The sequence below is a fragment of the Anarhichas minor genome, unplaced genomic scaffold (genome assembly GCF_050575085.1).
Source record: "Anarhichas minor isolate MPS153535 unplaced genomic scaffold, ASM5057508v1 ptg000041l, whole genome shotgun sequence".
In the NCBI taxonomy this organism is placed as follows: domain Eukaryota; kingdom Metazoa; phylum Chordata; class Actinopteri; order Perciformes; family Anarhichadidae; genus Anarhichas; species Anarhichas minor.
Genome location: NW_027466487.1, coordinates 549,136 through 565,188, shown reverse-complemented (window position 1 = coordinate 565,188; position 16,053 = coordinate 549,136). Strand labels below are relative to the sequence as shown.

The following is a 16,053-nucleotide window of genomic DNA, read 5'->3' as shown; positions in this document are numbered from 1 at the left end:
GACTGCGATAGAGAGGGGAGGCTTTGTGAATGTTTGCAGCCTGGGATTCAGCATCGTTACGGTCATACTGGGAGCCAGAGGCCCATTCAGAAACGCTCCTTCCTGTCGTCGTGTGATGCTGCTACAGAGTGGTAACCAAGGCAGCAACAAGAACACCTACCACAACAACTAGTCGTACACCCGATCGTCCTGTGAGGAAACCGCAAGATGGATGATTTCATTTCCAGCTCCATTTGAGACAATTTATTGGTAGATTATAATGAAACCCACTGAAGCTGAACAGAGGAGGAGGAGAGGATGATGCCAGACCTGGTTGGCAGTGAAGTCTTACTGGGCAGCCTTGGACCAGGGCTGTCACTGCTAATCCGGAGTGATGCTAGCCAGCTGCACACAGACTCAGCACAGAGGGGAACTAGCTATAGCTGCAGGAGGCTCTGCTAAGGCTGTGGAGGGCTGTTTCACAATGATCAGGGTCAGGAAGGTGTCACCTTGCTGATGTGAAACCATCATCTAGGCCATCTATATAGGCTTAAGAGGATTGTCATGTCCTCATGCAATGTAGTCACTATATAAATCCCTGCAGACGGTTTTTCAATGAAGCGCTAAGAACTAACATTTAAAAGCGGTTGCCAGGTTGGCAACTTAGGCATCAGCTTTTGATTGCAGGTATTTAAAATATGATGGTCATTTTTAGTCACCTTTTATTTTCAGTATATAAAATACAATGCAGTTTATCTGTTGGCTTAATAATGATAATGTGACATTAAAGATTAAAATGAAACCAGCAAGTCTGGGATTGCTTGTTCCTCCTTTCTCTCCCAATCCAAATATTAGCTTTCAGCCCAACTTGAGAGAAATATTAAATTGACCTTTAGTTTAATGGAGTTGGTGTGATGTCGTCTCTGAATAAATTAAACACATTTTAAGAGAGATGACGCATTGTCAGGTTCATGATACCTCAGCAGCCCAAAAACGATATCATTTCATCAACAACAAACCAACATCATGCGTCATCTGGTATCGGTTGTGATTGCAACAGCAATATTTAGATATCGGTAATGCATCAAATATTTATCTTTAGGTGCATGTTTTAAATGTTTTCTAGAAGATGTTTTTTTCTTAATAAATATGATATGCAGTTCACATAACTAAAACAGGGACTGTTCCCCTTCAGACGGTGAAACGTTTGTCATTACTCTCATTCTTATAACAGTAGGAGTTGTTACTATTATTGACTTCAAGTCATTGATTTCAAATGAAAAAAGTCTAAATCAAAAGTTTAGCATGTCATAGAACTCGTGATGATTTATTTTCCCCTCTCTTTGGTGTTGTTTGCTGCCCTCCAGGCTGCGGCTCCATGAGGCGAAAGTGATCAAGGATCGGCGGCACCACCTGCGTACTTACCCAAACTGCTTTGTGGCCAAGGAGCTCATTGATTGGCTCATCGAACACAAGGAGGCCTCGGACCGAGACACGGCGATCAAGATCATACAGAAACTCTTAGACAAGAGCATCATTCACCACGGTAAAGCTGAGCTACTGTGCGTGTGTGTTTGTGTACGTGTGCACAAAGTGTGTGGGCTTAGTCTTGTACAGTATCTACTTTTTTTTGCGGTTTCCCTTTTGACCAAACATTGAAACTGAGACAAAAGAGTTGGCTGCCTCTTCCTTTTTAGTGGAAGTTTATACAGAGCCAATTCAATATTAACTCATCCCAGCTGTACATTAATGATTTAACGATTTAAAGATTTCACCGACTGCTTTATACTAACATAGTAAAAGTTCCTATGTTCCCATTATGTGAGACGCTTGCTTATGCTATATTTTGTTTCTTAATTGATCATTAACTACACCCAACATTCATTAGTCATAACCTCAAAACTAATCCCCCTGTGCATGCGTGTGTTTTCAGTGTGTGACGAGCACCGGGAGTTCAAAGACCTGAAGCTGTTTTACCGATTCCGGAAAGACGACGGCACATTCCCGTTGGACAGTGAAGCCAAAGTCTTCATGAGGGGGCAGAGGATCTATGAGAAGTATGAACACGCTCAAACACAACCACTCAGCCGTAGAGGAGCTATGAGAGGGATTGAGGGAACATGGCCTTTCATACATTTGTGTCATGGAAACAGAAAGTCCCCAGGCATCTCTCTCTTTTTATTTTTCTTGCTGTGTTGGATTAGAAGATCGCCACTGTTATATCTGTATGATACGTATGGCATTATAGCCAGCAGCTGTTTACGGTAGCTTAGCGTAGCATAAAGACTGGAAACGGGTGGAGTTATGTGTCCGAATATTTCTTGGCTGGGACCGTTTCTCAGGTGGAATTTGTAACTTTTTGACAAAGCAAAGCAATTTTACTGGGATGCACTGATACAAATACTGAGTGTATTAAGCTATATGGTGTACCTCCTCAAAGATGGTACTGGTAAAGTTGACGTGATGAACGGTGAACTATCACTTCACAATCTGGTGCTGTGGCCTTTTGGCAAGCAATAGCACATGCCATGCATGTATTTCCTGTCTTCCTCTTCGTTTCTCTGCGAGAGCGTTCTCAAAGGCATGATTTGAATGCGTCAGAAATGCTGCCACCATCAATGTTTGGAAAATTTGTTTTGCTGGTAAATTGGATTTCATTAGATTTGGAGGGCATCGTATTGACTGGTTGTTGACCGCAGTGGGAGGCTGCAAGGATTGGAAAATCAAGACATTGGAAACATCTTAACTCGTAGCATTTGTCCAGAGATGGGCTGGATTTAGAGGCCAGAGGACACCACTAATGATACTGTTTATGTTTGTCAGCTTTCTACCCATGATGCTAGTGTTCCAATACTGATGAGACTAATTGTTTCTATAGTAACCCCAAAGTCTTCCTCTGTGTGTCTCCACTCCTCTCAGTGGCATCTCTACAGTTTAGGATTCATGCTAACACGCTCTTTGCATTAACACACGCACACTCAATGTCTTTTTTTTTTTTTGTACCACACACACACACACACACACACACACACACACACAGACAGAGCAGTTGCATAAGAGGAAGAAATAGTCTAAGGGTAGACATCTGCTATCGCAGCTCTCTAAGCTATGTGTTTATGTAATCGCCATGGTGCAGCCGAGGACTCACACACGCACATACACCTCCGCTGTGGTGGTTGCTTCCTTGCAAACTAGAGTTGCTTCATGATTACATTTATTGCAAAGGTAACAAACCAACCATCTCCCAGAGGTCAAATATATGATTTGGTTCTTTGGTGAGAGGATTGCAAACATTCAACTTGATCTCAGTATTTCTAAACGAGATCTTAGATTGATCGTCTTAAACAGAAATTTGAATTCATAAACCGATAAGCTTTTCTTAGCCGTGCTAGCGGAGTGGCTCGGGGGATGTTAATGTAGGTCGCTCCTCCACTTTGGTCCAGACTGAAATATCTCAACAATTATAAGATTGATTTGCATGAAATGTGGTTCACACATTCATGTCTCTCTCAGCATCAATGTGATAACTTTAGCGATCCCCTGACCTTTCTTCTAACGCCATCATCAGGTGTTTATTCGTTCAGTACATTTGTTGTGACTAAATACCTGGAAAGCAAATAACAATCTCTTTTTCTTCAGCTGTTTTTAGTGATAATTAGCAAATGTTAGCATGCTGACACGCATGTAAACTGTATGTTCACCATGTTCAAGGACCCTTGCCTACAGCCATATTCACATCTGCTCACATCGCTCTGCAAACACACTTTGATCTCTGGTGCTGTCAAATCAGCATACACACACCAATAAACAAAAAAACCGCAGGAAGACATTTCAAACCGTTGTCTTGACAGCATTTCCTAGGCGACAGGCTTACTCGGAGAGCACAATGTTTAACAGGCCTCCTTAAAACATTGTTCACCAGTTGGACTGTTTACTTGTGAATGTGTACTCTAGATTGTGGTTGAATGGCAACAATATAAAAGAGTTAGTTATGCTCATATTGAACTATTAAATGAAACAAATTGCCTTTTGAATAAATGAACCAAAACACTTGAATCTAACCTTCATTTACGTGGAGTAGATTCACTGAGAGTCCCGAAAAGTACATTAAGCAACGTTATCTTTTATTTGTTGTTCCATGAGGTCGCTGTTAGGAGCCTTTGGACACTGCAACCGAGATTAAGAGCTGTGGAAATAAAACCGCTTTGACATTAGAAAGTGATGTGTCATTGAAGGTTCAGAACTGGTTTTGTTTACAGCACAAGTTGTGCTGTCAAGTTACCACAGTGCAGCTAAAATGGGGTCATGAAGTGTGACAATGTGCTTGCATATACATTCTGAGAGGTTGGCCATGTAGGAAACGGCAACAAATGCAGCCTCTATTTTCTAATCATGGGTTCTGAATGAGGTATAGCATGGTTTTTTTGTATTTTCCCAAAATACTGCAATAACTACTGAGACCAAACCAAAGAGCAAATTGAACTAAACAAGGAAAAAAAATATTTAAAAAAAATCTAACTTTGCGATAGAAAGTGACAATAGAAGCACAAACGTTGCTTTTTAAAGTAATAATGCTGAATAATACTGAGCTGTCGGCCTCTCTTTTTAAGCAAATGCAACAAAATAGAGTTAAAAGGAGGAGGCCATGACACCTTGATTACTTCCACTTTTGCTCTCTTCAGAAATAAACTACATTTAGAAATGACTTAGGTCCAGCATTAAATAATTAAAGGTAAGGCCTGGAAAAGAAAAAAACACATTCTGCTTCCTCCAAATCATCCTCCAGGTCAGATGATTCTCGGTCTGTTTTTATTATTCATTGTTTGTTCGTTTATTTTTAAAACGTTGGCCTGCCTGTGACTTGCTTACTCTATTTTGCTCTCACATCACATGTCCCTTAAATGACCCTCAAAGTGGTATTTCTGCTTTTAGAAGTTGTTGCATGGCCCAAGAGAGTCATCAGGGACCCTCTTTAATGACCAAATCTGAGAGCAGGTAAAAGGCTGGTGGTCCTACAAACGCGTCTCAGTGGGCATTACTCCAGCTGAGTTAGGTATGCTGACTGAACAACTACGCTGAGTGCGTATCCAGGTCACGGCAGCTCGCCTCGTCCCACTTTAAGTTATCATGAACCATTTGCATGCTGTATGTACAGTCTCACGTCTTGCCTAATATTCTACATAGTACTCAGGATGCTATCATTCAAAGCACTGTGCTCACTTTGAGTACAGTGCTTTGAGTCAATCCCTTAAAGCTAACATTACATGATCTATTGACTTAACATGTTTAAATAGATTAATTGGCGTTATGTACACAGCCACACCTCATGGAACATGTCCAGTTATTTCAACGTTTGTATTATGATGTCTTCTCATGTGGGCCCACCAAAGCTCCTAATCGTCAAAGTTTCACATCTAAACGAATGTATTCTGTAGTGTGTTGACTTTACATGAGTGAAGGACTGAAGCAGTCATTTTTCTTTCCTGCAGTTCTATTTTTAACTTAACCCGAGGTTGAACTTTGATGAATACAGTGTCACCTAATTCATCTCTTTAAATGGGGGCCTACAGCTCTGATCATAAGTCATAGTTGAATGGACCTCACTGGGACGATGGTCGCCTCCTAGCAGAAAGAAGGAGGCTTTTTCACAAGCTGCACCTGATTTAGGTTTCATTTAGTTTAATTTCACATATCCTCATTTAGCTTCATTAAAGGGGAAGCTGTTTTTCCTGGGCTCGAGAGGTTTTGCAACTAATCCCATAAGATGTTAAATTGTCTCCCATGAACAATAGACGTGCTGATGGTTTGTCAATGCCAGACAGAAATACGCTTATTTGCTTTCTTGCCAAGAGTTGGATGAGAAGATCACTGTCGGGTCTGTACAGTAAATATGTAGCTCGAGCCAGCGGCTGGTTAGCTTAGCTTAGCATAAAGACTGAAAATGCTGGAAACGGCTAACTTGGCGCTGTCCAACGGTAACAGAATCCGCTTATCAGCACGTCTAAAGCTAACTTACAACAACCGGACAGATAGGCGGGCACCACTGGTTCTTGTCTCCAGTTTGGGCTGGTCTAAGTAGGTCAGTGGTTGTCAACGTTTCCTATCCCGGAGCCGTAAGCCTTTGGCTATAGAGGGCTGCAGGGATGACTTATTTTTGCAGGCCTTTTAGTAGGATACTTGCACATTTTGTTCTGCAAGATACCCAATGGTAAGAAGCTAATGTTAGGCTGTAAATGCACTACACCACGTGCACATGAGCTTGTTTGAACGAGGCTGTGATGACGTTTTCTAGTCTCATTCAGCCACTTTTTAAGACGCGTAAAAGCTTCAAAAGTCACGAGAGGGGTATTTACTGACGAACAAAACTTCTCACAGATCTTATCTAAAGGCCTCTAACCAGAAACCCATTAAAAAAAAAGCATAGACTATGAGACGAGGGGATTAGAAGTGCAAAAATGCTGTCTCATGTAGCCTACAGGTTTTAGGACTCATTCCTGCAGCACTCCATAGGACGGTGGTGCAAATATTCAGTGTGTTTCTCTGATTGTTGAGTCAACTGTTTAGTAATTGATTGATAGCCAATTAAACAGAATGTGGGAATGCAAAACACTGCCAACACGGATGTGGCAAGTTTAGTGTCTCTGTCTCTTTGACGGTAAACTTAGTTGCAAGCACATGTTTTGACATGTACAGGTGTGTCACAGAAAGCTTATTGTTCCTTGTAACCACTGCCTGGCTGATTTATGCTGTGTGAATGTTCAGATGACAGTGTTTGGGTGTGAGTGATGGGTGTGAATGTGTTTATATATAAGGGGAGAGTCAGCTACTCTTCTCTGTGCATGTGTGTACTTGTCTGACTTTGATTGTTTGAGTGTCATCTGGTGTCATGTAATCCTATTAAGAATTACACACATTTATAAACAAAATGACTGTTTTAAGATTCTATGTGGCTGAAGTGCTGATCCAGAGACAGTTGCAGTGTTTGTGCGTTTGACTGTGCAGGTTACAGAGTGGAGAGAAGGGGTAGAGCTCCTGGTTTGGACGATTTTCCCTGCTGAAAATGAGCTATTTTACTCCCTGTAACCCATAGTTTTGCTGAACACTGAACGCATCTCTTGGGTAATTAAATAGTGCTTTAGGGTCAAATTATGTCCAATGATTATAAATGTTGCACCATTTCTGAGAACTCACATTTCGTCCCATTAGATGAGTATGTGCTGTGTGTAGCACTGCTAAAGTACATGAGCCCAGCCAGATGTAGCTATGGAGACATCCACCAGAGCTGCAAAATAAATTTTGAAACATATTCACATTTATTTTCCTGATACAGTCAAGAGTACTTTACTTCATAGGGATGCACTGACCTGACTTTTTCTGTCCCAATCGTGATACCTGGGCTTTGGATACTAAGTACTGATCCGATACCAGTGTTTAATTGATAAGCTGATTGTCTCACTGTGTGGATGTGAATGGGATCATTCTTTTAAGCAACACCAGGCTTGACTTAAACATTGCTTCACAACTTTGTAAAACACAATGTAATAAATTAATGCATAGATATAAATGTACTACATTTATTTATTTATTAAAATAATGGTATTCGATACCAGATTGGCCCGTTGTCACTGATACCCGATCCAGCTGTTTGAGTCAGTATCGGACCAATATCTGTATCAATGCATCTCTATTACTTTAGGTGCTACTTTGATTCAAAACCAAATCGATTCCAATCTCTGAATTGGTTCACAGTTCCCATGAAGCTAAACCTTTTGACTTCAAACTGTGTCAGACTGAGTGTAGTGAGTCATACATTTTTAGCTTCGTGTATGGATCGGATTAGATCGCCTTTTGAATGCAACGATCTTCTCCGTCACACTCCTTGACTTCATAACCAATTCAACTTTGCTTTCTTCTCTCCACAGGCTGATGAACACAGAAAACACCTTGTTACAAACCAGAGAGGAGGAGAACGGGACATTCGAGCGGGCGCTGGTGGCCGCTGAGTTCATCGACTGGCTGCTACAGGAGGGCGAGATGGCAACCAGGGAGGAGGCAGGGCAGCTGGGACGGAGGCTTCTCGAACATGGCATCATCCAGCATGGTGAGGAAGACGAGGAAACCCTTCTTTTATGTACTGGGAACTATTTGAACGGCTCGCAGTTCCAAGCAACACCTGTATCATTCAATTCGTGTGTACAGTGTTTAATTTAATCTCAAGTCTTTCAACATTATATTACTTCCTTCAACTGAGTGTCACACAGTCTGAGTGCAGTATTGACAGATTAATGATCTGTGAATGGTACTTCATGTAGTCACGTCTCTCCTCTGCATGATCCTGTGAAACAGCTCAGCTAGTACTTGGTGACACATTTCTGCTGTCCTGACTCCTATACTTGTACTGACTCATAGTGTGATATCTGCACACTTAAACACACAGTTTTGACTTGGAAAAAAATGTCCTTTACAAAGTCAAGTGCAGTTGAATCTGAGCATGCAGCAGTTTTTAACACAGGAGGACGATTTGCCCATTTAAGCATCATATATATGTCTAGAAAGTACTAACCTGGATTACAGTTGTGCCTTTCTTTTAAAAATATTTTATGAAAAGACTTCTTACACCTACGTTCTGAACTGACCCGCATTATATGTCGCGCTGGCTGGGATTATATTTCACTAGTCTCTCAAGGTACATCCTCAACTCTCTTATTCGTCATTTCCTCGCTCATCGATCCTCGCTTGAACCGGAAATTGTTCTGCGCCGCCATATTGACGGCCGTACCAAAGCTCTTATTTCTGCTCTGAGGAGAGAGCAGCGAGGAGGAATATCTGAGGAGCCATGAGCGAGGATGCCCAAGAGCAGCCTTACAGGAAATGTTTCAGCTATGTGATTGGACGCTGCAGCTGATTGGACTGATCTGATGTTTCTCAACATCACTGAAGTTTCATACCAGACTGAAGACGGATCAGAGATTAAACTCAAGTTTTATATTTCATCTATTTTCTGATTCACCATCTGGTTAAGAATATATGTTAATTGAAGGTCTGAACAACAAAAGGACCACAAACCACTTTCTTTGATTATTAGAAAGATTTGTCTTTTCATCATCTGTTATTTCCCCCAATAACTTTTATTATGGATACAATTAAAGTCAGAGAGAGACACCTTTTACATAATTTATCGTCATTTTCATTCAGTCGCGTGAGGCTGATCATTCCTGAGTGTCGGGTTTGATGAGTTATATCATTTCAATTTCCCCCAAAACATTGAGCCTAATAAATTCATTCCAGTGTTCAAATGACGCCATAATCATACTCCGGGTTATTTAATAATGACGTCGCAATCAGAATGTCAAAACATGCAGACGCCAATAATTAATAAATATGACAAACACATTCTGCCAGTAGAATCGGTCCTGCGCTGATAAGCAGTACACAGAACACAGTATAAATACACCATCCACGATGAGTTGAGTTACTCAATGTTACTGAGTGATATACGCAAGGAAATGTGAGCTGAATGTCACAGGCATCAGGAGGTCAACAAGTTGGACTAACTGTGGGGCTATCATGTAATCTACGAATATGTGATTTAAGTTTTATGTGATTTGTTCAGCTCGATAGTCTTAGCAGTGGAGGAAGAGATACTCTGGCCACAAGTGAAAATACTAATACCACTATGTAAAAAATAATAATTTTACTGTAAGATAATCGAGGTTGAGCTAATTTTACATTTTTTATAAAGGATCTTTTACAATGTCAATATTAATCACATTGTATAAGCTGATCATTTAAAGGTTACTTGTACTTGTACACGAGAAAGAGACAGAGATACAAGGACAGTTTTCAGGCAGGGTTAAAACAGGGAGATCAGTCACTCAGGCAAACAAATCCAAAAAGGGTCAGGCAGGGTCGGAACAGGCAGGTCAGATACAGAAACTAGAATACCGCTGGAGAGGTTGGTAGTAACACAAGACAATCTGCCAGGGATCAAGTGCAAGTGGACGGATGTAAATAGTGAGGGACTAAAGACAGAATGTGCTGCAGGTGAGATGGGCGTGGGAGACAAGGTGAGGGCAATGAGTGATTTCATGGTGTGTGTGTGTGTGGAAGGACCTGAAAACAGGCAGAAGTAGTGGAATTTGTGACGGATATGTTCTGGATATTACATTGCATCCATTAGCAAACGGCACAATGTCAAAAATGTAAAACAAAAAATGCTCTACTACAGCAGCCAGTGAAATATGAATGTGTAAAATGACGTAGTATCGGATAAATGTAGTGAAGTAAAACGTCCACTGTTCTCATCTCAAATGTAGAAGAAATATAAAGTTGCAAAACATGGACATACTTAAGTAAAGTTCTTTAAACTCTCCAGCACTGAGATTTAGTTCCAGAATGAAAACAGAAACATCTTTTAATAACAACTTGAATACAAGCAACAAGAGACATTTCTATTGATATATTTTATTTTTCACAAAGTTAACGTTTAATCAACTTCAAATGTTAAAATCAAACAAAAAATGCTTTGTGTGTAATCAAACATGTTGCTCTCAGGTGTGAATATGTGTTACAGCATGTTAAACCAGGCCAGTTAAAGGCATAATTATTTGAATGCTCCAGTTATCAGTACTCCAGTACAGGCCATAACATTGTTGATGTCTTCTCCCTGATAAGGAGCCTGATTAGTGTCTTGCTGGCCTCGTAGTCTCATCCTCCCTGTGGAAATAACTGCTCCACTAGTGGATGATATGCAGACTTTGCACCGTTTCATATCCTCATACGCCCTGTAGTTACAGTAGATGGTTATTTAAAATGATCTATCTGTAGTGATAATGTTCCCATTAGAAACACATTAACAAGTAGAGATATAGACTATCTAATCTGCTTTCCTAAACGCTCTGCTGTGCTGGGCAGAGGTCATACTCGCACATTCATTCATTCACATTCAGGCAAGTGTGGATGGATCCACGTTGTGTTGGGTCATCATTGTTTTCTGAGGGACAATGTGGTAGCTGTGTTTCTACACTATACTTCTGACCAGCTGATATTAGGCAGGAGGTAGCTTTAAAACAGGCCTTAAAGTAAAATGTGCCGATAATGTAAGCAAATGCATCACATGACTTAGTAGAGTAGATGTATTGCTCTGCCAAACACAGTCAGCCAATAGTACGCTGTCGTCATACTGGGCAAGGTGTTATGACGTACATCTTATATTGACAGAATTTCCTCCTAAATCAGTTTAAACCAGCACGAGAAGAATTAGAAAACTAGCAAAGAGAAAGTAGCATTTCAGTGTTGCATTAGTTGAGTCCTTTATTGTGGTGAGGAGAGTAAAACTCTCCCCTAAAGGGTGTTCACTAGTGTGTTTTTCTTTGTCCCATATAATAAAAGGATTTTGTTAGGTTGACAATAGCTTCACAACCACAAAAGGAAATGTGGACTAACCACGAGCTCAGTGTGTGTTTTTGTTGTACTGTCGGCTGATAAACGATAACTAAAGGGCTTCACTGTATAAACACACTGGATTAGCATTTGACAGACAATAACTGACCGTCACTGATGTTGGAGGGGTGGACGAAGGGCATGTGAATATCAAACATGTTCAAATGTGTACCTGCTATTGCTATGTACACGTATTCCATTATCGAATATGTGTACATAATGAATAAATAAGAGAATATATGAATTAAATCAAACTACATGAAATATTTCTAATGGGTTTGAATCGTCATTCGTGCTTACTAGTGCAACATGATCTATTTAAACCATGGAAATCATTTCATTGAGGCTTCAGCAAGAGAGTCAGGGCCGTGTTTGGTCTTTGAAACTCTAAATCCTCATGAAGGAGGTTGGGTAAGAGGAACTGCGGCTATACTGTAGAGGGCAAATGAAAATAAACCGGTTTGAATACAGTTTAATGTTTTACTTGTTGAACAAAGGCTATTGACCTACAGTCTCTACGCAGGTATCTGATGAATGTAGGTGTGTGGTTCATTGACCTGCTTGTGCATTTCCTGTGATTCATTGTAGTACTTTTTCATTATAATTTTGAAAACCAAGACTTATATCGATAACAAAATAGATCAAAATCTAAAAGGGAGGTTCATAACAACCTTAAATAGAGACAATACATTTAAAAAAGGTAAATACAATTTAATTAAATTGTTTTATTTATCTGGGCTGTTAACTGTGTATCTTAATCTTAATCTTTTGTCTTCCATTTTTCCAAAATTCTATCTGAGGATCTCTGAATTCATAAAATACTTTTCTATTCTTAAAACAAAACTAACGGTAAAATAAAAGCTGGTGATGGTGGACCGACAGTTACACGTGATCTCTTTGGTCCAGCGGGTCTTATCAGCTCAGCTGTGGAGGCGGAGGTCGACGCTCTCTAAGGTCACGTTATGTTTGTTCAGCACGGGTGATGTGAGCTCAGTGGTCAGTTTGTTTAGCGCTGCTCAGTTGAGTTCAGAGTTTCAGCAGAATCTGTGAGGGTTTTTTTTTTTTTAAGCCAAGCTGATCATTGGAAATAAATATGACATATTCCCTTTAGTTACTCAAATCATTTTACATTAGTCTGACTACCATTTTGCAGAGAAACCCTGTTCATGTCTGGGTGGTGGTAATTAGTCCATTTCCTCATGCCTCACTCTGCCTTCTTCATACTTTATTCTTAAGAAGACATTTCTGTTGCTTAGAGAACCGCAGACGAGATTTAGTTTCAGTGAATATCCATCATGATGAAGTGTCAAAAGCCTTTCATGCTTTCTACATTGTCTTATTTCTCCCTCTCTCTTCCTCTTAAAGAAAGTTCATTTATTCTCTCCGTGTCCATTTTTCCTTGTCACCAGTAACCTACAAGCACCACTTTGTCGACGGGCCCCTCCTCTACCAGTTCAGGATGAATTTCCGGCGTCGACGGCGGCTGATCGAACTCCTTCACGAGCGCAGCCGCAGCATCCCAGAGAGTCACGACAGTCCCTTCTGTCTCCGCAAACAGAACTCAGATGGAGGCAACACCAGCTTCCTCTCAGGTACAAACTGAACCTCTTACCATTTGTGTCTAATAGTATGCCAGCTATTAGTAGTGGTCAGAACATAGAAGCTGAGGTTACCTGTTCTTCAATTAAAACCTGACGGAAAACTTAAAATTTATTCATAACAGTGTTTTTTCTTTATTCTCACTGTAAAATTTCAATATTACCCTCAGTTATTGGATTCAGTCTTCTGGGGGAAAAACACAGGGACAGTTTAACGCCTATTGCGTTATCTTCTGTTGACACACACACGCACACAATGACTGGTGTCCTTGATTGTATCCGTCATATAAAGATAACACCGTAGAGGTATTTGTGTTGCCAGGCTGAAGAACATGGTGGAAAGTGTTGAGTCCTGTTGTGCGATCACACTGTCAGGTTGACTTTCCCTGAATGGGACCCACAATTTTCACAAAGATATTTACGTGAATGTAAAATGATTGGACAAGGGCTGCTCAGCAGCAAAGTTTAGCTGCTCAGCTGTAAATCTAAAAGAAACAGTCCAGTTCTCTATCTTAAGCAAACTCTGGTACTAGATGGACTGGGTTTAGAGCTGTGCTTGAAGCATCTTTATCTTAATAACTACTACTGGAGATTCTCTATTAAAACCTTGTCTCATTACTTACTCAATGCTAGTTCCTCTGGGGAACATGCACTTTAATTAGCAAACTATGGTAGAGATAGTTTAACCTACTCTTTTCAAACATATGTGCTAGTTTGAACTAATTGAGGGGGATTAGATGAGGGATTTGTCTTGAGAACATAAATATTGATGAAGTAAAAGGCTCTTATGTAAACGCAGCTGGGGTTGCTACTCTTCATGCTGTTGACTGACCTGCAGGTAGAAAGAAGGAAAGATCCAGCTTCATAGCTTTGCCCTGTCTGTCGGTGGTCTCACAGCTCTCTTTGTGTCTCTCTCTCTGTCTCAGTGAGTCCCACTAAAGAGATTAAGGTAGTGGTCGGAGTTCGGCGGAGCAGCATGAGCAGCAGCTGTAGCAGCAGCGGTTATTACAGCAGCAGTCCTACGCTCGGCAGCAGTCCACCTGTCCTTTGCAACCCCAAGTCTGGTGAGACGACATGGAGACACACACACACACACACACACACAGAGTCCAGTCTATGAAGGGCCTCACTCTTCATCTCTTAACAACAAATACTAGAGGTTATGTTTCAGCTTTTATAAACTTAGTTTTCAATTGGTTCTTTATTATCAGGGTTTGTTACAGTCATGATAAACCTGGAAGAGCCATGCATTTTGATAATATCAAACTCCAGGCCTGGACCCTTTGACGATACTTAGTTCTCTGCGTGGGGTAACGTCAGACTGTGACCTTTTACTCTTGTTTTTCATGTATACACAGATGTTTCAGAGAATGTATGGTCAAAAAGAAAGGCCTGGAAAAGTCATGGAAAAAGTATTGTTGTGTGTATGACATCAGCGATAGACGAAGCCCAACCTCAAGTCGTGTTCCTGGTTTTCAACCAATGCATGCAGATCAGCTGCATCCATCTCCTAATGAATGTGAATACATTGGTATGGAGGGGGAAAGGTTTTGTGTTCACACAGACAGATTAATGGCTCCTAGTTGAAGCCTGCTAATGTTAACGTATCGATTAAATGTGTTATGAAGACACTAATTCCTGATGTGATTTATTAAAAAAGATTCACCTAAAAATTTCATATTGTTTCTTGTAAGTACAAAAAGAAGTTATACCCAAAATTACTTAACCCCCTCCTGCCAATCAATACAAGCAAACTTCACCTTTTTTTTTTTTTTAGTGGACTTAGAAGGAAATATAGAAACTTTGAAGAAGAGAGAGGCTAACTTCAGAGGAAGATCAATATGTGCTGCTTGTAGCAAGTGATAATCAATTGTGTGTGTGTGTGTGTGTGTGTGTGTGTGTGTGTGTGTTCTACTCCGTGTCTTTACTACTGTGAGGTTTCCTTTGATGTGTCTAATCCAAGCAGAGTCCTTGACAGTCTCTTTGTAGCACCAGAGCCCCCTCGACATGAGCACTCACACACGCCGTGCACAATGGACAGGAAAAGGAAGACACACACACACAAAAAATCCCCCTCTGCCTCAAATAAACCTTAATAATTCTGCGCATCACACTGTGGGAAGATAAAGAGTCCAAAAACATAAAACATTCACAGTATGTTGTACAAAAGCTCTGCTATTCATTTATGAAGGCAGATGGATAAAAAGAGATGAGGCATTAAAGAGGGGTTGTCCTGTAGATCTAATCAGATCAGGATTTCCACAGAGAGATTATGGAAATGTCCAGATGAAGAGGATAAAAGAAGTCTCTCACTTCACTCCCTCAATTTCATCAGATTAGACTAGATTAGAAGTACTACACAGACCGCAAGAGATTCATCAAATACACACATACTGAACAGTATGCACACGCCACAGGCTACCGGAGGGATTTGCTGTCAGGTTTGTGTGGAAGAATTAAATACAGTTCAAATCATTTTAGCACTTTAAATAAAAAAATAAAAAATCTTAATCTGTGCTCACTCCTAAAGAAGAAGACCAAATATTAAATCCTGCTGTTTTATACTGTAGCACGCACAGTAAAGTGTCTGTCTTCATTCATTCATCTGATCTTCAGGGATATGTCAATCATTAAACCCCAGAAAGATGACCAGTAATTACTTAAAGAGCCCCGCTCATCAAGGATTGCTAATGAACAGAACATAAACACAGAGCTTTAAAAATACTGAAGAAACAGAAACGGACTAAATGACAATATATAACTTGAGCAGTTAATTAGAAGTTCACACATGCACACAGTGACAATGGCTAAAAAAACATTGAAATATTGTCGTTTATATGATCCCACTTGTTTCAGATGCATATTCTCAGCTTACATTTGTCTTTAATGTGACCAGTTTATGTGGTAATTATTGTGTACGTGGGGGATTCTCAATCATACTAATGGAATGAACATAACATTTAATTTAGATATTTTTTGAGACGCAAAAGTCCAGTTAAATCCGGTTTAGAGTCATGTTGAATTGAGCAATAGT

At 40.3% G+C, this 16,053-nt stretch overlaps 1 protein-coding gene across 3 annotated transcripts in view; it reads left to right on the top strand.

Annotated features, from left to right (window-relative positions):
- deptor (DEP domain containing MTOR-interacting protein) overlaps nt 1–16,053 on the top strand; it is a 28,452-nt gene that overhangs the window by 2,563 nt on the left and 9,836 nt on the right. For all 3 annotated transcript variants that reach the window (XR_012959093.1, XM_076108847.1, XM_076108846.1), the window contains exons 3-7: nt 1,347–1,525; nt 1,913–2,036; nt 7,902–8,080; nt 12,831–13,013; nt 13,946–14,083. Coding sequence is in view for 2 of the 3 variants with exons in the window: in XM_076108847.1 (XP_075964962.1) it covers nt 1,347–1,525; nt 1,913–2,036; nt 7,902–8,080; nt 12,831–13,013; nt 13,946–14,083 (803 nt within the window). In the remaining variant the exon portion in view is untranslated. The remainder of the gene's footprint in view (nt 1–1,346; nt 1,526–1,912; nt 2,037–7,901; nt 8,081–12,830; nt 13,014–13,945; nt 14,084–16,053) is intronic.